Source organism: Tamandua tetradactyla, chromosome 18 (assembly GCF_023851605.1).
Source record: "Tamandua tetradactyla isolate mTamTet1 chromosome 18, mTamTet1.pri, whole genome shotgun sequence".
NCBI classification, from domain to species: domain Eukaryota; kingdom Metazoa; phylum Chordata; class Mammalia; order Pilosa; family Myrmecophagidae; genus Tamandua; species Tamandua tetradactyla.
Genome location: NC_135344.1, coordinates 46,940,612 through 46,966,914, shown reverse-complemented (window position 1 = coordinate 46,966,914; position 26,303 = coordinate 46,940,612). Strand labels below are relative to the sequence as shown.

The 26,303-nt window shown below is 44.1% G+C and overlaps 1 protein-coding gene across 4 annotated transcripts in view; it reads left to right on the top strand.

Moving 5' to 3' along the window:
- The window catches only part of FHOD3 (formin homology 2 domain containing 3), a 511,807-nt gene that overhangs the window by 30,561 nt on the left and 454,943 nt on the right, over nucleotides 1-26,303 (top strand). For all 4 annotated transcript variants that reach the window (XM_077135588.1, XM_077135589.1, XM_077135590.1 and 1 more), the window contains exon 2: nucleotides 21,785-21,891. In XM_077135588.1, coding sequence (XP_076991703.1) covers nucleotides 21,785-21,891 — 107 coding nt within the window. The remainder of the gene's footprint in view (nucleotides 1-21,784; nucleotides 21,892-26,303) is intronic.

The window sequence follows — 26,303 nt, the reverse complement described above, 5'->3', positions numbered from 1 at the left end:
TTTGGAGAACATGAGAAAAAGCAAAACCTTACAGAGAGATCAGCAGCCAGAAGCATTTGTGATCTGTACATAATCAGAATGGAGAGGGCAGTTGGGAGGTGCTCAGAAGACAGCAAGGGTTAGAGTGAGACCAGCTCTCCTCCTTACTCTGTCCTGGGTTGGTCAATGCTGGGGCCACCTCACTGCTTCAAATCCGTGTTCACCCACTCACTCGTCTACATGGACTGAGCGTCCGGTGGGTGGGGATGGAGAGAGGAGCATGCTCTGATGCTGCCTCACCAGGACCCTGCTGCTCGTGATGGGGCTTCTCAAGGAGATCCCCTTGCTGGGAGGAGGATGTGCCCATGGCCTCCATAAACAGGAGGCTGCCCAGCAGGCAGAATCCTCTTCAGTTGCAGGTGGACCTCCAAATATGAAGCTGACTCACACAAGCTGAAGCGGCCTCTAGATCCATGCTGGATAAACTGACCCTCAAAATGATGGCTGGTCGGCCCTGCAAGGCTACATTCCCCCCCCTCCCCACACACACACCCACCGGCTCATCCCCACCATACCCCTTCAGACAAAGCCCATCTTCAGGTGTTCTCGTCAAGGTCCAGAAGGAAGAATTTGACTGTAGGAAGGGAAAGTAATAAGGAAAGTCTGTTCCCTAATTGTTAACATTATGGCCGAGCTGGTTTCTCTCAAATAACGAATAATAAAAAGTCGTTGCATTTATATGGCACCTTACAGTGCTCAAAATACTTTCACAAACATTTCCTTTTGGTGAAGGACATCTCCTGCTCCTTTAGACATTTCTTCCTCTCACATGTTTAGGAGCTTCTTTGTAATTCACGCTGTGATGGAAAATTTGGGATATGCCCAAGTTTCTCTCTCAGAAAACAGCAATGTAAGGTGACCTCCAGAGCAAGAGGAGAAAGCCTGTGGCTTTTGCCTTATTCCATTAAAAAAAGAGAATAGATTTTGTTAATTTGCAGTTAATTTGGTTAATTTCAAGCCACATCTAACTGGCAGGTGTCTGGTTCCCGCAGCACAGTTCCTTGCCCAAGGATGAGAAAACTCCGAGCCCTCCTGTGGTTGGGGCCACTCTCGGTCAGCTCAGAAACACACTCCTGGATGGGAATGGCAAGCAGCTGGCTCCACACACTCCCTAGTAGATGTGACCACATTCTTTCTTCAGAGAACTGACTTCAAGACTTCATACCAGGCAGGCCTATCAGTTGATTTATGTTGGCACATGCAAGGGAAAGCTCCTTGCCACTCCTGACTAAGTTTCTGGCTGCCAGGGGGCCCCCAACAGTGCCCTGGGCTCTTCCCTGGGGTTCCCTCTCCTGTGGGGTTGTCAGATCTCTTGCAACCTGCTCCTCACCGGGCAGGGCTCCAGTACCACCTGGCTACAATAGTTCTTCAGTCCTGTTTTCCTTCACAGCTAAAAGTCAACTCATCTACTCCCTCTTTCTACATCTTCCGAGTAAATCTTCATGACGGGACCATTCCCCTACCCCAGCCCTGAACTCAGTGGTCATCGGACTGCAAAAGCCACTGCAGGTCTGTGATCCCATCTCCTACACCTCCTCCATCACTTGATGGAATATTTTTAAAAGGTGTAATTTGCAGACTACAATGATTTACATCTCTCCAGAATCTTTTCAAGTCTTTAAAGCACAGTGGCTACATTTTATTATATAATAGCAAGTAAGGAGGTGGAGTCTGGAAACTCAGGATGGATGCAAAGAGCAAAAGTGCTTCACTTTGCTTGGACAGTAGGTAGAGAGAAGGTGAAAAGTGGTGGGAGTCAACAAGAGACTCCTACGAGCTCTTCTACAGCCTGTACAGGTGTTCTAAAGATTTCACATAGCTGGTATTTGAGCTCCAGGGTGCCCTGGTAGATGTGTGATAACAGGTTGGGAAGGAAGCTACTGATGTGATTTAGGTAAGAGCTAAGAATCAGCAGGGTCAGGGGAATGGGGTGGGGAGAGGCAAGGGCTTCCAATCCTGTCCACCCCTTCCCAGCACTCACTTTGTGGGCAATCACAGCCAGTCACTGGCTTTACAGACTATCTACACTTTGCTGACCCCACATTGTACAGCTCAACCTAAACTCCTAACTTGAAATTCTATTGCCTATTTGGCATCTCCACTTGGATGTCCAACTGACAACCCCAAATTAACACATCCTGAGCTCATCTTCCCCACAAACATGCTCTCTCACAGTCTTCCCATCTCAGCAAAGCTTAGCTCTGTCTTTCCAGCTGTCAAGCCAAAACTTGAAGTCCGCTTTGACTCCTCTCTTCCTCCCACATCCTAACACAACCCACTAGGAAATGCAAAAAACACCTTTCACAGTCTGAAAACTGGTTCAGCATTGGCTGATGCTCTCCTTCAGAGTTAGCGCTCCTTACAAGAAAATCAGCTGGAAGTGAATGTAAAGTACACTACCTCTGCCTCTAGGGCAAGTTCTGGGAGGTTAAGCTAGAGTCAAGTGTCTTGGTCCAGTCTTTCAGACTGCCACCCGATAGATTGGGACTGATATACAGGCACCCCACAATGCACATGGGGGTTCCTCTGCTCCCTCTGGATCAGGGCAGCGATCCACAATGGGAGCAGAGGCTGGCTCCACACCTTGCCAGGGAAGGATTGGGGGAGGGGCCTGCAAAGGTGCCATGAGCTTCTCCTACTGTTTTTAAAGCTGTTTTTCTTGAATTGGCACTTCTCCGGTTACTACAGCTCCTAAACTGTTTTCTAGAGGTTTGAGGAAAATGGCTCTGCCAGTTTTTGCTAGTTGTTGAAAGATTCTGTTGGGAAGCAGCACCCTGGAGCATCTTAAGCCCTCATCTTGGTCATCCAGAAGTCCTGTCATGTGATCTTAAAGTGTAGCCCCGGTGAGAACCCTGAGTTGAGCCAATCTCTGCCTCTTAGGATGGGCCACCTCTTGGCTTGTGAATGTCTGTGTTCACTGTTGTGTGCTTCACTTGATTGCTGACTGGGGACATTTTGAAGGCAGCGGTTGTTTTCATCCTCTGTGTATGTCTGTCCCCTACATAGTCCTTGCTGAGAGGCAGCCTCTCCGTTAGCTTATATTGCATTGGCCAGCCTGTGGTGTCGCCAGGGATCTGGAGTCCATGCAGTAGATAGTGCTCCAGGTTTATTTCATAGGCTGCCCAGGAGCTCCTTGTCTCCACCTATGAAATCTGACTTGCTAGGCTTTATCAGGGTTTATTTTGTATTTACCTAAAGAGGAAATTGAGGAAACTTAGTCTTGGAGAGAATTGCTATGGGATAAAGACACCTACCACTAGCTAACTCTGTCTTGGCTTCTTTACCTGCTGTCAAAATGTAGGGGTTGTGGCTTGCCAGCTGGAATTCCCCATGCATTCATTTATAAACTGAAAGGAATCCATGTATTCTCTCTTAATTTTATGGAATGGATTCATACCATTGTAAAACCAATCGGAAAGAATGTACGACTTTACCCTTTTGGATTTGTGACCATTTTACCTTAGCAGGACCTAACTTGAGCTATGAAGGCTATTTCCACATGTGAATAGCCTACCTTGTTTAGACAGTCCATTTTTCCTCCCTGGAATCTAATTGGGGAGATGTGACAGAGTCCTCTATTTTTGCTTGACAAAGCATACCCTAGCAGTTCTCAAAATATGGTTCCTGAACTGGCAGCTTCATCGACTAGGAACTTTTTAGAAATACAAATTATTGTCTTCTCCCCCAATGCGTGCCATCTCTTGATTAAGGAACTCTGGAGGTGGGGCTCAGCACTGTGTTGTAAGAAGCCTTCTAGATGACTGTGATATACACCAAATTTGAGAACTACTGCCCTGCCCTGTAGTTAAACTGGATGGATGCCTTCCCCACAATCCCAGCTTGCACTTTTTTTTCTTTTTCTTTTTTTTTTTTAACTTCTAAGGCTTTACTCCTACTGATCCCTCTATTTGTAACTTTTGAAAATCACATTCGTATTCCTGCTGGAGTTGGAAAGTTGCTTCCTTTGTGAGGCCTTGCCTGAACCACTCTCTCCACCCTACCCTGCCCCTCTTGCCCAGGTCCCTCACCCTGACCTGCACCTCTACCCTTGCTATTCAGCCTATGGTCAACCTTTAACAACAATAGCATCTCTAGGCATTTGGTAGAAATGCAGAATCCTGGCCCTGCCCCACCCATTGAAGCACAATCTGCATCTAATAAGATCTGTAGGTGATTCGTATTCTCTTTAGAGGTTTTGAAGCATTATTTAAACTATCCCTAGTTGCTCCAAAAGAAATAAAATTTTTACTGATTACATTAACAATTTGATTCGTTAGAAAAAAAAAGGGACATACAGAAAACCAAAAGAAGCAAAAACACCCAAGATAAGAAGAGGTGACACATTCCTTCTCCACTGATGTGAACAAGGGCCCCGCAGGTGGTCGTGAATGTCCCTGACCCACCTCTGTTTCAGGAGGAGGCACGTCTTGCTTTTGGAACAGAAGCCATTCTTTAAACAGCTGCTAACACCATGTCTTGCATAAAGCAGGCTTTAGTAAATATTCAGAGACACAGGGGAGAGAATTAGAATTCTCTGCTGTTATAAAGGGATTGTCCCCTTTCTAGAAGTTGAATTCCTGAAGATATTAGTGTGGGAGATCCTGGCTGTTTTTGGCTGTGTTTTTCATGGTTGCAAACTCTTGATGTGGTGACCACAGTGTCTCAGTCTGGAACCCCCATCATTGACTTTCCCTGAGGGACATTGAAGTGAAAACTGCATGCAACCTTCCTGCATGGTGCAGAGACCACTCTGTACCAAGAAACACACCTTCTGACTTGCTCTGAGAGCTGTAACTGATCATCTGATTGCATGCTTTATTAGAATGCTCCACTGTGAATGAGAGGAGGCTTGCAGGGAGAGGGAATCTGGCTCAGAGCCTTAGGACGGATTTGACCAATCCTGCGAGGAGCCCTGGCAGCTGGTAAGAGGCCTTCTGAGGCATTCCAGAGTCTTCCTTCAGCCCAGCACCCCTAGCTCTCTGCCCCTGACCTTCCACAGGTTACCTTGAGACACATCTTTATACCCCTGGGCCTTGGAACAAGTCTGTGGGGCCCGGTCCGGGTCTGTGGATGCTCACAAGAGTCACCTAGTAGAAACCATTGTGACCTTGGAGTCATAAACTCAAGGGTCCAGACATGTCTGTTGTTTCTTAGTTGTGTCCCCAGTGTCCAGCTTTGCTAAAGCTATTTCTCGGTTGGAGTGAGAGACAGCTGGCTGCCTTGGGGACGTGCCCAGCCTGCCGCATGTGGATGCCGCGGCCCACATCACCATTCCCAGCCTCCAGGTGTGCAGACTCGTGGGCGCTTCTTTACCCTCTGCAGACCTCTGTTACCTGAGAGTGGCGGCCCTTAGCAGTCAGTCCAGGGAAACTAACATGTGAACGGCTCCGCCATTTTGACCATCACCCAGAGCTGCAGAAAGAGGAGGGACGGCCCTACCAAAAAGCCTTACATAGGGGGAATGACCAAAGTGAAAAATTCCACGTGTAATGCCATGTGCTCCAAATAAATACCTCCTGAAAAAAACCCCAAGCGCATTGTCAGTTTTAATTAGTGTTTGAGAAATGCTTAGAGGGAAGAGTTGATGCCTCTTCTGGGATTATTCAGACAGGGGAGCTGGGGTGTCACTGAAACCCCACCTGGGGTATTTGGGGATCCTATTGACTGTGTAGGATGTGCATTTCTGGGACACAAAGTAAAATGTATCAATCCACAACTCTAGGAATGTTCTCAGTTCGCTAATTTGAGAGTCTGGAGAATCTGACCTTTCATACAACAATAATGTTCAATCCAAGATGGCTGAAGATAAAACTTTTGGAATCAATGAAAATTTTAGACAATATTTTTCTGGTGATTAAGAACCCACTGTGAAATTCTGAATTTATAGTTTATCTTCTATGAGATTCAAATTCACAGTCAGATATCATCTCATTGGAATCTAGAGATACTTTACAGCGGAAAAAGTTTACTACAATGTTGGCTTAAAAAAGAAAAGTCAAAGCCAAATTTGAATTCAGAAATGGTTCAAGTGACTTAGGTCCCGGGCAGTGGCACCTTTCTGGCAGGCCCTCGGTAGTAAGAGACTTGGAGAGTTTCTGGAAAACAGATCACACCTGCCACCTTTATGGAGGCACATGCATAAGCACAATTGCCTGCTTATTCTCTTAATTTGCCTAAATGTGTTGTTTCTTATGACTGCTACTCAGCTTGGTTTCAGGTGGGGCGTCATCATCCCCAGATGTTTAACATGCTGGCAAGGATGTTGCTGCAGCCCCAGATGTGGCTGGGTTCGAGCGTGGCCCAGCTCATCATAAGGTGGTCACGGGTACCTTAGCCTTCCAGCCCAGAGATGTGTCGTCTTCTCATGAGCAGGGGCAAAGGCAGTGGGACTTTTTTTTTTCTTCTTTCAATTAAAAATGCTCAAGTTATAATTTAGAAATACACAGTTGCCTGTGGATTTTTAAATAGGATTTATAAAGTTGTGGCAGGGAGTATAGGGACCAGTCTTTAATTAGAACTTTAACCAGCCCTCTATTTTGTCATGTCAGGTGGGCAGAGGCATCACCAGCTAACAGGGCTCTCATAACCAGGAACTTCAGGCTTCCCATGATGGTGCTGGCTCTTTGCTGTGGACACACAAAAGAAGAGATGGTGTGAAGATAGCGATGGCAACTTAGGTACCTGGGAGTGTTAGGGTCTTACAGGCAACAGAAACCTCAGTGAGCTCCTAAAGAGAAGAGCTGTTTTGTGGAGGGATTTCAACTGGTCAGTAAACTAGGCCTGTCTGGTAACATATTTAATGAGTAATTAAGGAAACAGAACAGAGTGAAATACACCACTGATATTACACTGCTGATTGTGATATCCTCTGGTTATTGAGAATTTGTTAGGCAGAGAATGCTAGGATTTTATAAGGTAGAAACTAAATGAAGAAACTGCTTTGTCAGTCATAGTGGCTTGAGGAAAAACCTTTGAGCTACCTGAGGCTGGTTGCAGACACAGTGGAAATGGGCCAGTTGAGCGGGCAGGCCTGCACACCTGAGAGCAAGGTGCCCTGTTTGAGAGGTAAGAGTGGCCCAGCCTGGCTTCCTTGTGCCCAGAGGGGATGACCCAGGGTTTTGGGGATCTTCCCACTTCTCAGAAGCTGGAAACTTAGATTTTTTTTTTTTTACATAAAGCCTCTTTACTTTTAAATATGGATAATCAGCTAAAAGTATTTAAAAATGTCACAAAGGCTAAACTGAGCATGATAATGAGCTGCCAGTTTGCACTCTGACACCTGCTGTTCTCCGGCATTTTACAGATGCAGTAGTGGGCTGGCCCCAGCTGCCGCTCCTGGCTTGGTGACAGTGCGAGGGCTGGAGACGGGTCTCTTGCCTCTGAGACTTGTTTTCTTTTCTTCCCTAAGGGCCATTTTCTGCGGATCCTCTGAGATGGCTAGTGGGCTTGGAGTTTTCCTGGCTAGCGGGCAGCCCAGCCTTTAGCATTCTTGAAAGCTCTTCCTAGAAATCCGCAGTCGCAGCCAGCTGGCCTCCCCTGTGGTGCGGTGATTGCTTCTGAGTGCTCCATCACAGATGCCAGGTGGAGCCCATTTGTGTGTTTTCCTAGGATTATCAGTGGCCCTTGCCCGGGGCGGCAGTTATTACCCCATACATGGACCCTGAGACATACTCGGTTTGCATGAAGAACACTGCAGAGAAAAGTACAGGGGAGCCAGGAGTTGCTGCTGGGGTCCGGGTATAGAAGCACATTCTGAAGAGATGGGAGTCCCCCCAGTTTCTGCTCTTAGTCTTCAGCCCCAACCGGAATCTTCTGCCCTCTGCTCGGGGAGTTCCGTGGTATCTCTGGCACCTTTTCCCAGCCTGGGGCCTTAGGCCCCTGGTTGAGCTCATGGCAGGAAATGAGCAGTATGCTGGGCCCCACCTGCAGAATCAGAATCTTGGGGTGTTAACAGAAGAGTCGCCACTGTCAACATACACTTCGAGGGATTACTGTGCACGCTAAAGTCCGAGAACCACTGGCCTAGGGATGCTAGAGGCACTGGGCAATAGGACATGGTGATTCCGAGTCAGGTTCTCCAGGCCCCACCACGCGGAAATGCCAGCCCATCAGAGGGGCCCGTGAGGTGGCTGGCCCGGTCTGGCTCACAGCCCAGAGCCCGGCGGGCAGCGTTAGGTGGTAGCCCCAGGGCCGGCTTCGTGGGCCTGTGACCAGTGCAGTCGCATGAGGCTCCACACTCAGAAGGGGTCCTGGGCTGTGGGGGAGATGGATGTTCTATGAACACTGTCTTGAAATTCTTAATTTTATTGTTAAATGTTTGCTTTGTAAGTGAAGGTTGCTGGGCCAGTGGAGCGGATGCTGGAGGCTTGGAGCTTCTGCTCCTGCCATGTCCCCTTCCAATGCCCCTACCCCCTTCTCTCCAGATGGGTTCTCTGCTGCCTGCTCCCCAGCCTCTCCAGTGACAGCTCCTCCCCTCCGCTGGGCAGGAGTAGGCAGGGTTAGGTTCAGGTAGGTTCACACGCATGCCCAGTGTGCCAAGTTGAGGAGTGGGGCTGCGATACCTGCGAGGGCTTAACCTCACCCAGCAAGTACCCCTGTGCCCAAGGAAGTACAATAATCAGTAGCAAATGATGAGAACCCCACCTTGTCAGGTTGAAAGGGAAAGAGTTGATGAAAAAGAAGGATCTTTTTTCCTTCACTTTTTTTTTGATTTTTAACTTTTTTTGTTGTATAGTATAACACATACAAAACAAAGAAATAAAAAAGACAGATCCCAGAGTTTGTCATGGGCTACCATACAATCCTCTCAGATTTTTCCTTCTAGCTGCTCCAGAATATAGGAGGCTAGAGGGCTTAAATATTCTTTTATCATCACAATCGACATTTTTTCCTTCTTTTTTTCTTGTGACAATAACATATATATAAAAAAGCTATAAATTTCAAAGCACAGCACCACAATTAGTTCTAGAACATTTCAGATTTTGTCATGGGTTACAATTTCACAATTTTAGGTTTTTACTTCTAGCTGCTCTAAAATACTGGAGACTAAAAGAGATATCAATTTAATGATTCAGCATCATATTCATTTGTTAAATCCTATCTTTCTGTATAACTCCACCATCACCTTTGATCTTTCTATACCTCTCTTTAAGGGTGTTTGGGCTATGGTAATTCTAAATTTTTGATATTGGAAGGGTCTGTCACTAATATGGAGTAGGGAGATGGAATTATGGGATGTTCTGGAGAGGCTGGGCTAGGTTTCAGGACCCATCTGGAGGTTGTAGGTTTCTGGAAAGTTACTCTAGTGCATGGAACCCTTGAGGAATCTTATATATTGCCCTAGGTGTTCTTTAGGATTGGCTGGAATGGTCCAGGTTGGGGGTTGGCGGGTTATGATAGGTAGCAGGGTCTACCTGAGGCTTGTGTAAGAGCAACCTCCAGAGTGGCCTCTCGACTCTATTTGGACTCACTCTGCCACAGATACTTTATAATTCACTCTCTTTTTCCCCCTTTTGGTCAGGATAAAATTGTTGATCCCACGGTGCCAAGTCTAGATTCATCCCTGGGAGTCATCTCCCACGTCGCCGGAGAGACTTTCACCCCTGGATGTCCTGTGTTGTATAGGGAGGAGGGTCCTCTGCTTTTTGAACATGAAGCCTCACATTTTCTTTTTGCACTGGGCCCCACGAATTTGATAGTGGCCTTGGCAATCCTATGGAAAAATCCCATTCTCAGTGGATCTATGTTATTGCTGGCTTACGTTTAGGAAATAATGTGCTCCTTCCCTTAGATTTTCTCTTTCTCCCTCTTTCACCAATTTGTCATTCTGATGGTAATTTCCAAAGTTTTCCATATGTTTCCAAGTTGATTTATGTTATCCATCCTAGTATTTGCCTTCCAATTAACATTAACAACAGGGATTTTTGAAGAATACAGCAATAATATATTAAATCACCTTGTAAACTTTATGCAAGAGATTTAAAGATTTTAATGAGAATCATTGAGACCTACCATATTTGCATGGTTTCTCCAATAATTAAATGTTCAATTTTAACTGTGCAAATTTGGTTAAGAAGTTTAGTTTAAGTTGTTGAGTGTTTTGAACTACCTCCCTTTGGAAGGCAAAATAAATAGGATGCACATGGAACAGGATTCACTCATTGAACATTTGCAGAAGGATAGTTTGTTATGATTGGTTGTGCTCTGTGTTGCAGTGAGGGTTTTTATTTTTATTCTTTGAAAGTATGAGCAGCTGATAACACTAGGTCCAATTTATTTAAATGAAAGTCTGTATTTCCCTTGACCTCTTCAGCATTTGTCAGTTGCTGATGTTCTCCTTGAAATTATTTCTTCTTTTGGCTTTTATATAGCTTTCTCCTGGATTTCTCCCATCTGTCTGCCTGCCTTTTCTCAATCTTTTCTGTGACCCTAAATCTAAATGCTAGCTCTCCTGAGGGCTTACTCCTGTACCTTTCCCTCTCTTCATTCTATATTTTATTGTGCAGTGGCTAAGAACACAGTCTCAGGAGCCATGTTCTCTGGAGTTTAGTTGCTACTAATTGGTGAGTTTGGGCAAATTATTTGGGCAAGTTACAGTTTTCTTTCATTTTGTGCCCTGCAGTTTTATGTTAACTGTAAGAAGAAAATTATAATAGTGCCTTCCTCATAAACTTGTGTGAGGATTAAATAATTCATGTTAATTAATTCATGTCAAGTGAATAGTAAATGCTGTTGGCTGTTAAAAGATAGCTGTTTGGGATTCTGCATCTCATTATAATAACTAACTTGCAGTGGACTAATCCTCCTCCCCAGAACCAATTCAAAAACTAGACAAAGGACCCCAGATATCTACAAGGCAGCCAGGACTTGAGAGGCTAGTATCCCAGAAAGGCAGGCGACCCATTGGTCTGACATTCTAAGTTGCTGTTCTCCTTGGTGCACTTACCACTTCATCAGTGGCAGGTGCAGAGATTTCAGAAACAAGCAGAAAGAAACTGTGGGATTAAGTTAAACAGAGATGTCTGCAGTTTAACAGTGCTGTGGTAATTAGGGGTCCCCATGGTAGATGGATCCTGACAAACATCTCAGGAGATCAGTTGGGACCCCTAAGGATTTCCTCCTAGAAAATGGACTAGGCTTTATAAAGATTGAAACCCAGTCTGGCTGAGCTCAGTCCTTCCTTGGATTAAGATGATCTATTTCTACAAGTTACCAGAAGTTAAGGAAAATCCGTTTTGGAGGAAGATATCATCCAGAACCCTTTAACATTTTTCATAAACAATGATTGCAGTCAGTAAAAATTTAGCTGGTATATTAAGACACATGACCAAGGCAGAAAAAAGCCATAGAAACATCTATAGGTGCTTCAGGTACTATAGTTATCAGACCTGATATTTAAAACAATTGTGATAAACACATTCAGGAAAATAGGTCAGACAGAGAATTTTAAAACAAAACAAAACAACTATGTTTAATACAAAGGATTAAATGGAAATTATAGAAATAAAAAATACAGAAATCAAGTATGGAGTAGATGGTCTCACTAGAAGATTAGACACAGATGAAGAGAGAATTAATGATCTGGGAGATAGGTCAGTAGATGATATTAAGACCAATGTATGGAGAGGAAAAGTGGAAAATTCAGAAAATAGCATGAGGTGTATGGGGCATGTATTTAAAATACATGTGCTGGAGTTCTGGAATGGGAGAAAAGGGAGAATGGGGCAGAAATGATATTTGAAGAGATAATAGCTAAAGTCTCCCAAAACTTATAAATTATATCAAGTCACAAATTCAGAAAATGCTATAAATCCAAGCAGAATAAATACAAAATACACCATATATAAGCACATCATAATAAAACTGGTGGAAATCAAAGACAAAGCTATATTAAAAGCAGAAAGGAAAAAATAGGCAAATAATCTTCAAAGGAGCAGGAGTAAGACTGACAGATTATGTTTCAGATGAAATGATGTAAACCAGAAGACAGTGGATTGAACAGTTTTAGAGTGCTCTAAAAAATAATTGTCAATCTAGCATTCTATATCCATCAAAATATCCCTCAAAAGTAAAGGCAATATGACACCAAAAACATAAGTAATGAGAAAAAATAGGTAAATTGTATTTCATCAAAATGAAAACTTTCTGTGCTTCAAAGGACACTATCAAGAAAGTAAAAAGATAACCTATCAATGGGAGAAAATATTTGCAAATTATGTATCTGATTAGGGACTTGTATCCGTAATAAATAAAGAACGTTTACAGATCAACAAAAAGACAAATAACCCAATGAGCACTTGATCTGAATAGATATTTCTCCAAAGAAGGTACAAAAACAGCAAACAGGTACATGAACAAATGCTTAAGATCATTAGTCTTCAGGGAAATGCAAATCAAAACCAAAATGAGGTATCACTTCTCATCCATTAAGATGGCTGTAATAAAAAAGTCAGACAATAACAAGTTTTGATGAGGATGTGGAAAATTGGAACCCTTGTGCATTGCTGGTAAGAATATAAAATGGTGTGCCTGCTTTGGAGAAAAGTCTGACAGTTTCTTAAAATGTTTAACATAGAGTTAAATGTTCATTCCTAGATATCTACCTAAGACAAGTGAAAGTATATATCTGCATGAGAATTTGTATACCAATGCTCTTATCAGCACTATTCACTGTTCTTTGAGTGGGAAGAAGTCAAATGACTATTAACTGATGAATGGATAAATAAAATGTAGTATATACATAAGTGGACATTAGTCAGCAATGAAAAGGAATGAAGTACTGACATGCTATAACTTAGATGAATCTGAAAAACATTATGCTAAGTAAAAAGAAGCCTGAAACAAAATATTACATACAGTATGATTCCATTTATATGAAATGTCCAGAAAAGACAATTTTATAAAAACAGAAAGTAGATTATAGCTTACCGAGGGCTGAAGAGGGTGTGAGGGGATGGAAAGTGACTGTTAGTGGGTATAAGGATTGTTTTTGGGGTTGTCAAAATGTCCTAAAACTGATTGTGATAATGCATGTACAACTCTGTAAATATGCTACACACCATTGAATTGTATATTTTAAATGGGTGAATTATATACTGTGGTGAATTATATTTCAATAAAGCTGTTGCCAAAACAAATGGCGGTGAAATAAAGACTTTTCTAGAAGCAGAAACTGAGAAAATTTATTGCCACAGACTCTCCCTAAAGAAATATTAAAGAGAGATCTTTAGGCAAAAAGAAATCTAATGAATAGGACTATCCAAAACAATACTATTCCATCGAGTTTAAAACACATTTCTCAGTATCTCAAAAGGTGGTATTAAAATGGTCTGATGCCTTTAAATTGTTTGCTAAGTGGTAGCACTAACTTATATTGGGTGCTGCTGTAGTCAAGAAGGCATTAGTGTCTATAGGGTAAATCACTAAAAGAATTAATGAAGGAATGTGTCACTAGGAATAAATAGAATAATAGATAGAACACCAAAAGGAAATATGATATAATAAAGAACAGTAGATTAAGCCAAAAGATGGCAAATAAAGGAGAGAGGAGAGGAAACTAGAACATGTAGATCAAATACTAAACACATAAATTTGAACCCAAACCTATCAGCAGTCAAATTTAGGTTAACAGACTTTGATTAAATACTTGCATGAAGAGACTTTGAATACCAGATTGGATTTAAAAATGTATTCCACAACAAGAGACACTATAGACACCAAACGTAAGTAAAGCCTGAAAGAAGATCAACTATGTAACGCTAACCATAAGAAAGTAGTGTGGCTATACTAATATCAAACGATGTAGTTTTTAAGGCAAAATATGTTATAGAGATTAGGAGGAAATCTCATAACACTAAAAGAGTCGGTCCACTGGGATGACAAGACAATTCTAAATTTGTTTGCATCTAGTAACCAAATAAATAAAGCAAATAGTGAAAAAACTGAAAGGGAAAACATAAAAATCCATAGTTGTAGTGGGAGATTGATATATCTCTCTAAAGAACAAGCAGATAAAAAGCAGTAAGGACAGAGAAGATTTGAGGACCCCATAAAACAAACACTGCAGCTGTTAAATGTGTAACTCTTCCATTTATGGGCCACAAAACACGTCTCAAAAATTCAAATAATTGAAATCACATAGAGTATATTTTCTGATCACAGTGAATTAAGCTAGCAATCAACAATAAAAAGGGTACTATAACATTCCTGCATATTTGGAAATGATGTAATGCACTTTAAAATAATCTGTGGGTGAAAGAAGAAATCCTAGTGGAATTCAGAAAATCTTTTGAACTGAAGATAATGAAAATATAGCATATCAAAACTTGTGGGTTGTAGATAAATCTCATTAAGTGAATTACAGCCTTAAATGCACATAATTGAAAAGAAGAAAGATTTTTAGAATTATAAAAAGAGCATATTAAACACAAGGAATGTAGAAGGAAGAAAATAACTGATAAGAACAGAAATTAACTATGTAGAAAAAATGAAAATAGAGGAAAAGCAGTACAATCAGAAGTTAGTTCTTTGAAAGACTAATAGAAATAGATACAGGACCTTTTCTAAACTATTAGAGAGAACAATGAGAAAGCACAGATTATAATGTCAGGACTGAAAAAGGGGATACCACTGAAGATCCTCAAGGCACAAAATGTTAGCTGTTACCTTTAAACATACTAACTGTACTTTAAAAAATATAGCCACATTTTTATTCAAGCCCAAACCCAATTATTCGGTTCTCTACTCATTTTCACTTGTCTGACATGTAATATGTTTAAAAACAATCTCAATTTGCCTCCCTGCTCCCAAACAGCTTATCTAATATTTCCCATGTGGGTAAGTGGGACTGCCATTGATTAATTTTGCTCCAGCAGGAAATCCAAGATTTATCGTTGATGCTTTTCTCTGCCGGATACCCCCACATTGATCAATCACCAAGACCTGCTGACTTTTCCTTTCTCTCGTCCCTCCTTCTTTCCCTTTTCATCTTTCCGTTTCCACGGGCCCACTCTTGTCCAGGCCACCTTCAAATCGTTGCCAGATTCCAGCAGAGGCCTCTTTACTTCCCTTCCCTTCCCATCCCTACTTGGCAAATCTGTAGGGTTTACACCCATTTCATGGCTAAATATTGCCCTATGATCAGGTCAAAAATTTACTGTGGCCAGGAGGCTCTACCTGCTGAGTCCTTGGCCTTCCTTCTTTCACTTCCTTGACTACTCAAGCTCTTTATATGTATGCCAGAGCTTTTGTATGCACCTTGCTCCATTCCCCGCCCCCCCCAGTGAAAACAAGAAGAGAAACAAGGAAAGTGACCAGTTCATTGTCCTCCTCCCTCCAGTGGGTCCTGATCAGCTGTTTGGTGATGTCCCTCTCCACAGCCCCAAGTGCCCCCTGGGTCCCGGTCTGCCTTGCTCACAGCTGTCTCTCCAGGACACAGTCTGGGGCCTGGGACAGAGGAGCACGGGAAGGGATTATTAATCTGAATGAGTGACTAAATGAATGACAATCCATAATAGCCTTGAAACATAGTACTGACACTGTTTTACAACTGGCATGAAGTGAGAGACAAAATAGAGAGGGTACCAAAAACAGAAGTAAATAAATTACAGTTTTTTAATGAGAAAAGTTCAATGTATTTTTTTTGGCTGTTTATTTAATAATAAAGTAGTATATGGGTGGTATATAAATTTCATATATTTGAATATTTACCAGATTATCACTTCCACTAAATTTAAGTTCTTAATGGGAGAAACCTTGTCTTATTATTACTCGTAGAATTCAGCAGCGGTCTTGCCTTTCGTTGATGAGCTGTGCAATTTTGTTGACTTACGTGGAAATTTGGGACTTGATTTGGAAACTGCCTAGATCAATTTCAAACATTACTTCTTTTGCTGAGGTTGGTGACCACAAATAACATAGGCTATTAAATGTTTCTAAGGAAGAGTAAAATCCAGTCATTTTCAAAGTAAATACATCATATTATTTCATAACCCAGATATGACAGATTGTTACAAATATCCTAAAGCACCTGTGTGTGCTTGTACCAAGGAGGCAAAATAGACCCCTCGGAACTTAAAATTTTAAATGTGATAAGTAGAGGTTGGCCAGTAGGACTTATTTTCTTCTGATATCATGTAAATCAGTTTAATTTGACTTTTCCCTTAAGTAAACTGACCAAGTATTACTTGTATTTTTTAAATTTTGTAAACTTAGTGGTATCTTTATATGTAAGATCACTTTTTGTTCTAAAATACCATTATACATATAAAGGGATGTATATTAGGGGTATGTGTAGTTTGAAGGATAATAAAGCGAATAGCCACGTCTTCACTCCCTCGCTTAGGAAATGGCAGAGAGCGACCACGGCTGCGTGTCCCTCGACCTTGTCTCTTTTCAGTGATCGTAGCATAAAGGCTCAAATGATTGAGCCCGGGTTTGGATAGATTTTATCAAGAATTGTGAAAGGGACACGTGGCACTGCTTGTTGGAAAGCTCTCTTTCCTAACTCATTTTTTTGCTTGTCCTCTAAATCCAGTTCCTTGTCTCTGCTGCCTTTAGAAAGAACCACAAAGTTGAAGGGAAGCCGAAAGCTTCATGGTTGCCTAGCAACAGAAACACCATTTGAGGGGGAAACTGGACATAGCTGTCTTAGAATTGACCAACTGAGACATGCTGACTGCCTCGGTGCCACTTTGAGCCATGATGAGCCCAAAGTGAGGCCCCTGGGGGACCATAGTATACCTGGTTCTGGGGGGAGGGGACCCACAGCAACTCTTAATTTCAGAGCCAGTAGCAAGGCCAGCTTCTGGATGAGCACCCAGTGCCGTCGCTCAGGCCTCCAAGCTCTCGAGAGCTCCATGCTTGCAGGTGCTGTCTGAAAATTTTCCATACTCTTGTCTCTGAATTTGCGTTTTGTAGGTGAAGTAAGATGGGGACAAGGGAACATGTGCTGGGGACGTGGAGCCCCGAGTCATACACAGTTCCATCGTCTGCTGCCTCCTCACCTCCCTGGGAGGGGTTCTCAGCTGACTGCTTCTCTGCTCCTTGACTCTCCAGAACCCACACAGCAATGCTGCTGTTCTCCGCCCCAGCGGGATCCTGGACTCAGGGAGGGTCAGGGTCAGGTGGGCATGCTGTGCAGCATCTTGGGGCAGCATGGGAGGCGGGCACCCCGCCTTGAGCCGGCAGTGTCATGGTTCTTTCACTGGGCACCTCGGTAGGGGCAAGCCTCTCACCCCACACTGATCCGGACACCAAGTACTTCCGAGTATGAAAGCTGCAATCCCTTGGGGGTTACCTGCCCTCTGTGGGTTGGGATCACAGACTTGTGAGAAGAGGGGAGCCACGAAGCAGCAACTCTTTTATTGTCCCTCACCCATCTGTGGATCTGCTTGGCAGTTCTTCTGAATTGGGCCAGTTTGGCCAATGTCTGCTGGGTTTTCTTTTGTATCACTCACTGATGGGCCATTTGGCGGCTGCCTCCCTCAGATGGGTGGCATGTGGCCAGCTGTTGGAGGAGACAGAGGAGCAAGAGGGCCCCGTGTCTCTCGTCCTCCTGCAGGCTAACTGGGCTTTCTCACATGCGACAGGATTCCAAAAGCAGCAAGACAGGGCAGCCCCAGTGAGGGACTGTTGTAGTCTCTACCATGTCACATGTGCTGCTGTCCCATTGGCCAAAGCAAGACACAAAGCCAGCCCAGATTCCAGGTAGAGAAAGCACCCGCCCCGCGGGAGGAGCCGCAACGCCACAGGGCAAGTGTGTGGCTGCAGGGCTGCTGCGTGTTTGTAGTCTGTCATGCCCATTAAATGGCAGAAAACAAATGACGTTTATTCTACTTAGGTTTCTTTCCTTTTTAAACTCACTATGTATTTTCCCACTTCTGAATTACTACCAAAATCAGTTAAAGGATAGCCCTGGTGTATATTTTTAGAACGGTTTTATGCAAATCTATTTCAGGTTACCCAGAAATTTTCTTGCCTAGATTAAGCGTCACCATTGACCTGCTGTCCAAACCCAGACAATCCTCATATCACCCCAGTAACACACCAGTTCACTGGGTTAAGGAAAGAAAAGAATATATATGAATTGGGAGATGTGATATCAGCCTTGTTTTAGGTATTTGTTGGTTTGTTTTTCCCAGGATGGTGGGTCTGCCCTCTGTTTGACTGCAGTGTCCTTGTAGAGGTGGTAAAAGAACTCCACAGTGACCTTGTGCTGTGGTTCTGAGAAGAGTGGGGGCTCCTTGTCCGTCTCAGGAGAATGAGGGGTCGCTTTAATGGTCTGCTTTGGTCTGGGCGAGGCAACACAAAATGTCAGGGAATTTAATGTGGCTCTGTGGCTGTCCCCACCCCCCACCCGACTGCTGGCCACAGATTTGCAGCCCTGCCCTGTGCCAAGGAGCCTGCAACCCGATCCAAAGGCTTCTTGCTGGGCCACTGTCACTGCCCCTAAATTTCCCTAATCGGCCGCACTTCTATAATAGCTCTGTAACCTTATCTTCCCCCCAGTGGCTCCCAGCTTTGTCTTATGTCCTGAAGTGCCCGGCAGTGTCCTGGCCACCGAATCTAGAGCCCAGAAAGGAGTGGAGGGGATGGGTTGCCAGGGGATCAGAGTCGACATGAGTATTGTTGGCGTCAGGAAATTCCGGGACCCATAAGTCATTCAGGAAGACGTTTGACAAGGAAGGCCAAGGGAGGGGATCAGGTTCCCTCAGTGTAAGTTGGAATTGAGGTTCTCGGTCAGGGACTGGTCTGAAGAGAGGTGGCTGGGTCCCTTGCTCTAGAGGTGGCCGAGTCCCTTGCTCTGATTTCTGTCTAAATCTTTATTTTCTAATAACCAGATTAGAATTAACCTCCACCCTCTGCCTACTTGTATGGTTTTGCCTTCTTTTCGCAGTTTGAAGTTTATAGCTGTTACTTAGCTATCACTGACAAGATTGGAGAATTAATTTTGTGTATTCATCAATTTGTGTATCAACGTGATACATAAAGCTGACCCCCGTCCCCCAGAAAACTTAGGGGGATTTGACCCTTTCAGCATGTCAATTCAGCAAAGACGCCCTTTTTGTAAATTGTCATTCCAAGCGCATGTGATGGTTTGAACATTCATCTCATGTGTCAGAGTATAGAAAGCGGCGGGCTTGTGTTTTCGGGTGGGTGTGCAGAGTGTGTGGACCTGCATGGCCTTTTCACAGGCTGCTCTGTTGTTAGGATCCCTTTCTGCATGTGTTCTGTCTCCCCAAGGGTGCCACCGTTCCACCTGCCTTGTGCGAGCCGTCTACACGTCCTTTCTGTGGCACAAATGGGATATGTACATCTTTTTAACACCCATGGGGAAAGGAAGCGCTGGCAGCCTTTCTCCTGGAAGCGAGGCTTGGGCAGTTCTATGGAGGATGCGTGGGTCTCAACAAGACTAGGGCTGCTAATTCATTTTAATGCACAAGGAATATAACTGAGGATGAACTGCCACACTTGTGGATGGTCAGTTTAACTGGTTTTTTATTGTCCTCTATGTTCTAGCTGCATAACATATGTACCGAACGAAATGATAGTGTGGTTGAGGGAATGATGTTTTATGTGTTGCTTGGTGCCCAGCTGTCCATGCCATACACTTGTGTTACAGTTGAACCAGGCAAATGGTGGCAGTGAACAGTTCCCTGACTGTGAGAGGGCTGGTGGGTAGGGACGGTCATGCTAAGGTTCGATTGTCGAAGGCTGGGGAGAGTTGTGGGGCTTCCTGCTGGCCCTCGGGGCTGGCTGGAGCGTGCTGGGGCAGGCTGGGGCAGGCCCGGGCAGGCCGGGGCAGGCCGGTGAGTGCCCAGGCGGGCAGCATATCCGCCGCGGGCTGCTGGGAATGAAACCGGGAGGGGTGGGGTGGAAATGAGCACGAAGCTCCCCTGGCCACTGAGAACTCGACTCCCTCTGCCAGTCCCTGGGAGATCCTCACCTCCATGGCCCCAGCCCAGCAGAAGGGCACGGGTTTAGGTGGGAGAAAGCCCAAGACAGCTTTCTGCTCCACTCCCTGCACCCCGCACCTTACGTGCTGCCAAATAATGAATGACCTGGACTGGCCAGGGCAGTGTGTGCGGGAGCCTGGCTGCCCCCGCGCGCCAGTTGTTAAGAGTCTCAGCAATGCGCCGAGCTGAGTGTTCAACACAGCCATCATCCAACATGAAATTATATACATGTACACTTAAATAATTATATTAAAAACGAAGGTGGTGAGTATCCCAAACACACTGCATCCTAATTCTTTTACCTCATTTTACTCCTTTCTGTGCCCGTGAGGCTGTTTGCAACTGTCGTTTCTGTGGGTGGAGTCAGGACGCCCTGTGCGTCTTCCAGCCCCGGGCGCGGTAGGTGCAGGTTGGTAGCTTGAAGTCGGCGGTGGTGGGACTGTTCATGCCGCTTGTATTCCACCAGCACAGCCTGGCACCTCTCTCCACGCCAGAGCAGCCCTTCCTCTCGTGTGTGGTTCTCTTCCAGTAGGCTTCAGGGTGCCTCACGTACCCTTGAGGCGAAGCAGAAACCCTTCATGCAAAAGCTTCTGTCTCTGGTCTCAGATACTTCCAGGGGCCAAGGCAAGAGAAATGGTTACCGATTAAAGAGTTTTACTCCTCCCTGCCTGCTGGTCTGCTGACTATGTATGAGATGCGAAGTGGTGATGCTATCACCAGAACACACTAAGTCAGCTCTGAAAGTTCATGGTAATAGAAATGACAAGCAAGAATGCACTGCCAGTGATCGCACCGATGTACCTGGTTGAGTGTATGTGTATCACCTAGGGGTGATATGGTCTGATTTCAGTCCATAGGTGACCCTCGGCTCAGGAGATGCCTTCTGCCGGAAACTCTTCCTGTCTGCTCCTTCCCTAGGCTGGGGGAGGTGCTCCCAAGCCCTGGGCATACCTCTGACACTAGAGCACAGTGGCTGTGACTGATTTGTTTCCTATGTTTAAATGGTTTCTCTAACATGCCACTCATGAGTGGTGAAACTCACCAGCATATCTTTGGTCATTACCAAGAGCAGTGTTTTATTAGCAAAATTAAACAAGTGTATCAAATAGAAATAATCCTTTCAAATGATTTAATAGGTGTTGTTCACAAATAATAAAGAACAAATTCCTTTCATTCCGTAAGGGATAATCAGAAACAAGGAACTCCATGGTCTCTAAAAGAAGCAACAGCCTGTTACAGATGCCCATTCTAAACAAGATGACAGTCTACATTTTTCTTGTTAAGGTTAATATGCAAAGCTTTTCTATCAAAAGAGGCAAATTCCTCATTTGAAATCTCACTTAGAGGACGAGGGTTATCAGGCGTTTATCTGGATATTTTTATGTAGCCCCTATTTGTCTCTGTTCTCCCCCAATCTCTTGTTATTCTGTGATGAGAGCCTTAAATCACCTGAGTAGGTGAATCATGAGTCACCATTACAGCCCGAGAAATACCTCCCTCTGCATTTGGCTGTAGGTGAGGGAAGAAGGGTGGATGATGGTACAGAGTTGCTATGCCCAGGCCATGTCCTTTGGGACCTGTCAGTGCCATCCCTTAGCAGATGTCATACCTGTCAGTATCTAGTTGATTCCCAACCTCTTTGAACTATCACACTACGTCTTCTAGTTATGATACAAATTTCAGAATAATGCTTGATTTTAAGAAACCCATAAGGGCGGTGTGAAGTGAACCTCCGTACAAGTCCCCTTCTGAGGAGCAGGCTTTCTTAATTGGGGCTCTTTCTCTTGCAGCTTGATGACTGCACCCTACAACTCTCCCACAATGGCACCTACCTGGATTTGGAAGCGACCCTGGCAGAGCAACGAGACGAGTTAGAAGGCTTCCAGGATGATGCGGGGTAAGAGCTGCAGTTGTCCCTGCTGAAGGGTTCCCAGCAAGCAGGGAGTGGGGGTATATTGAGGCCTTAAAGTACTATTGAGAAATCACCATCTTTGACCTTCTTTTCACTCACAATCACACAAAAAGAAGGGAAATGCAAGTTTTCTCACCAGTGGGGACAGGAGCAGTCATGGTTGAGTAACTTCTCTTGATAAAGCTAGTTGGGTATAACCTGCCCTAGGAAAATTTCTGGCATAGTTTAATCAAGCACATGGTATTCACATTCTACCAAACATAACAATTAAGTGGACATTTTCCAGGTTTTAGTGATTGGCAACTGCTTTAAGCATTGTTTACAATGATAATTTATTGGATATTTAGTTTTCTTGGCAGATGCCCTGGCAGATAGTTTCATACTCTTGCCATCTTTTAAACTCATTATATTGGAGAGAATAATTATTAATTATTAACTAGCACAATTTATTTTAGGCCTACATTTATAATTGTTTAGCATTTCTGGTTGCTGTGAGTCTGAATGAAACAGTATACATGTAAAAAGTCAAGATCTGAATAGAAGGTAAAATCTCTGCAGAATTATACTCAGTTAATCATTCACAAATATTTCTTAGACTATTGAAATAGCCTCGTGGCGGGGCCCCTGCCTCCCTTTCTACCTGTCATTCATCTTGTACCAAGCATATCTCTGATCTTGTCACCTTCCTCCTTAGAAACCTTCAGAAGCTCCCTGTCAACTTTCCAAATAATGCTGAACTATCTTAATCTGTTGGTTAGTGACTCCAGACTTGGTGGCCTGATTGAAAAAAAGACTATAGTCAGATGAGTGCAAATGAGTGAGATTATTGGATTTTCATGAATATCTGAAAGAATGGGGAAAACTTGGAATCTTCAGTGTTAGATTCATGCACCTATATCTTCGTGGGTTTCTCCCGTTAGAACACTCAAAGCAACTTATGGTCATGTTCCTTTAATTGTACCTCTTCCCTGCTGTTCTGACCTCCATGAGGTCCAAATGCCCAGCCCCAAGGACTTTCTCAGTCTATCGCAGGCACTTTTTGACTACTGATGACCTGGTGAATGAATGGCAGACTCCCGGAGTGGACCCCCGAACGGTGTGGCTGTGAGCACCGAGAGCACCATGTCCTTGGTAGGAACCAGCAAGGTCCAAAGACCCCCTCCTGTTTTCAGAGTGGTTGCAAGGACCTCACCAACAGTGTATAAGAATGACCCCAAAACCACTGAAGGCTGTACACACATGAACGGGTATCGTTATTCAGTTGTATCTGTTTCTACTCATCATGGACTTAGGGAAATATCATGACTATAGTTTTTACCTAAGCATTTGATTGTGATAGCCCCTTATACAAGATGTCAAAATGCAGGCTGGATGACAGTATAATTGAATGACTTCATGGCTCATTGATCAAACAGACTCCTGGGGTTACAAGTATGTTATGAGCATGTTATTGTCAACTTGAGAAATCCCATAGGGGTGTTACCTTAAAGACCTTGTCCTGTTTGATCCTTTTTCTTCCTTATCAAAACTTGAATAATTTGGACATGGCATCTCTGGGGAAAAAAAAGCTAATATCCTAGATGGCGGTATCAAGAGTAAAGGATGGAACATCTATATGCCAAACACTATACTAGGCATGTTTTTCTCAATATCTTCTTTAATAGTTAATTCTTATAATTGTCATGTGATTGGATTTTACTGTCTCTGTTTTTCATTTGAGACAACTGAGTGTCAGGAGTTAAATATACATACAGAACAACAGAGCTGATAAACGGTGGAGTCAGGTGTGAACAAATGTGTGACTGATTCTCAAGCCTGCATTCCAGTACCATCTCAGCCACCTCCTGGGAGCTTCTGGGTAAAGGTATTTCAGGTTCTATTCAGAATGTACATTGACACCTTTGTTAACGTGAGGTTGGTTCATGCAAAGATATCAGTTCCAGTCTAAACACTGCCCTGAGTTGACATAGCCCCCAACCGCACTGTAGGTGGCTTCAGGAAAGACGCCATTGCTGCCACCCTCTGGTGGCACACTGCTGGCATCAGCATCCCAACAGAATCTCCTCCACAGCTGCTCCTAAGAGCCCCAATTCCAGATGTCAGCTCACCAGAGTAGATTTTGGTGCTTCCTTTTTCACTTTGTTCCTTTCTGATACATCATCTGGTCTTGGGTCCAGCTGATAGGTGGTGCCTAGATGATCTTTCTGCACCCTAACAGCGAGGGCTGCTTGGGAGATGAATCATGACACCATGAGAAGGTGGGACTCCAGACCTGGGAAACTGCAAACAGGGGAAGGTAGTCCAAAGGATGTTGGGTAGCTACAAATCTGATAGGTGAGCCCCAAACTCACCCCACAGTGAGGCTTTATGTCTTTGAAATATCTTTGTCCATGGTGACTGTCTTAGTTTGCTAAAGCTGCAGAATGTAATATACCAGACATAAGGAGCTTTTATAAAGGGAGTTTATGTTACAAGTTTTCAGTTCTAAGGCTATAAAAATGTCCACACTAGGGCATCCAGGAAAAGATATCTTGACTCTAGAAAGGCTTATATCTGTCACATGGGAAGGCATATTGCTGGCATCTACTGGTTCTTATTCCCAGTTCCATTGCTTCCAGCTTCTGTTGCCGTTGGTTTCCTCTCTAAGCATCTGTAGGCCTTAACTTAGCTCCTCTGGGACACACCTCTGGGTTCTGGCTTGCTTAGCATATCATGGGAGGGCACATGGTGACGTCTGATGGGTTCTGCCTGTATCTAGGCATCTTATCTCTCTGTTGGTATGCCAAGCCTCCCCAAACATCCATGCCTCTGAAGTAACTATCCTCCGAGCGTCTGCATATGAGATTTCTCCAAAATGTTTTCCCTTTTAAAGAATTCTAGTAAACTAATCAAGACCCACCTTGGATGGGTAAAGCCACATCTCCATCTAATCAAAAGGCCACACACACAACTGGGTGTATAACATCTCCATGGAAACAGTCCAATTACAGTTTTCTACCTAAGCAATAGGTCTGGCCCCATAAGACCGGGTCAGGATTAAAACATGGCTTTTCGTGGGTACATAATAGTTTCAAGCCATGCAGTGACTCTTGTCCTTTGGAAACTTCTTTGTCCTGAGGAGTGTGAAGAAGCCACCTTTGCTGATCTCCCTGGTGGGAGGCCTGTCTCTGATGGCCTGCATTTCAGAAGACATGCTGGGATGACGCTGTCATGCAAGTGTCAGGCCAATCTAGTTATCCCCAGTTGATTTACAACTGCTGAGCACTGGAAGTGCATATGGGCAAATTCCTGGAGCTGGTTATGGAACAAGCCTGGAGGCCAAACCCTCTCCTACACAGGTGGGGCCTTGTCACTTGCATGAAGGTCCCTCCCAGCTTCTCTCCTAGAAGTGTGACATTTGGCAAAGTCTGCATTTCTGAGAACTCACGGCTCCCACAAATGGGAGTTAAAATATAATTTTTCCTAGTTAAGAATTGCCCTTTTAAGGTATGAAAAGGCAATCGAATTACCGTTTTGTAAATCTTTGTCTTGATTTCTTTCTGTAAATTTTAGCGAGATATTGTGACCGCCACGTGAAGCTATATGGCAGGCTCTGTGAAAATAATGGTGTGTTTTTGTACAGTGTGTACTGAGTAAGTTTTCCTTGCTGGAGGAGTTTGTTTCTTTGTTCTTGTCCATTACCCCGCTTTTATGCCAAGTCTAAAAATTAACTCACTTGATGTTAGGGATTATCATCACTCCAGCTATGGCTAATCAGAGAAGAGAAAGACCTTCAAAAGTGGAAGGACGAGGTAATTATTATGCTAGCAAAACAGAGCCAAATGGTGCAGTGGGACAAAGGCAGCCTCAGCAGTGAGGGCTTGGGCTGGACTTGAAGGGATGGACTGAGGTCAAGCAGAAGAGAAATGACCTGGCAAAGAAACCGCCCCCTGCCCCCAGAACTCCTCAAATAACAGGGGAAGTGGGGAAGGGCCTGAGTAGAAAGAACTTTGAGCAGGAAGGCTGGATCAGATGTGGCCAACTATGTGGAGGGGAACAGAGTGGTTTGATGGGTCTGATGTGTGACTGAAGAAGGTGGGTAGAGTGGGGCCTGGAATCCCCTGGGGAGAGGGGAGGAAAGCTGAGATTCTAGATATGTGGTGCGAGCTCAAGTAGAGGGATACAGGAGGATAAAGTGCACGCATGATATTCCATGGATAGTATCCATACGGTACACTGTTTATGGAAGTGGGGAGGGAGGAGTGGGAGCAGTTTGGGGAGGGAGGAGATTTTTTCTTTTCTTTTTTTAGATTTAAGTAGTTGTAAGTTTACGAAAAAATCACATGAAAGTTCAGAGTTCCCATAGATGGGGAGGGGACCAGAGAGGCTGGAAGTGATCCCTTGAAGGAAAGGAATGG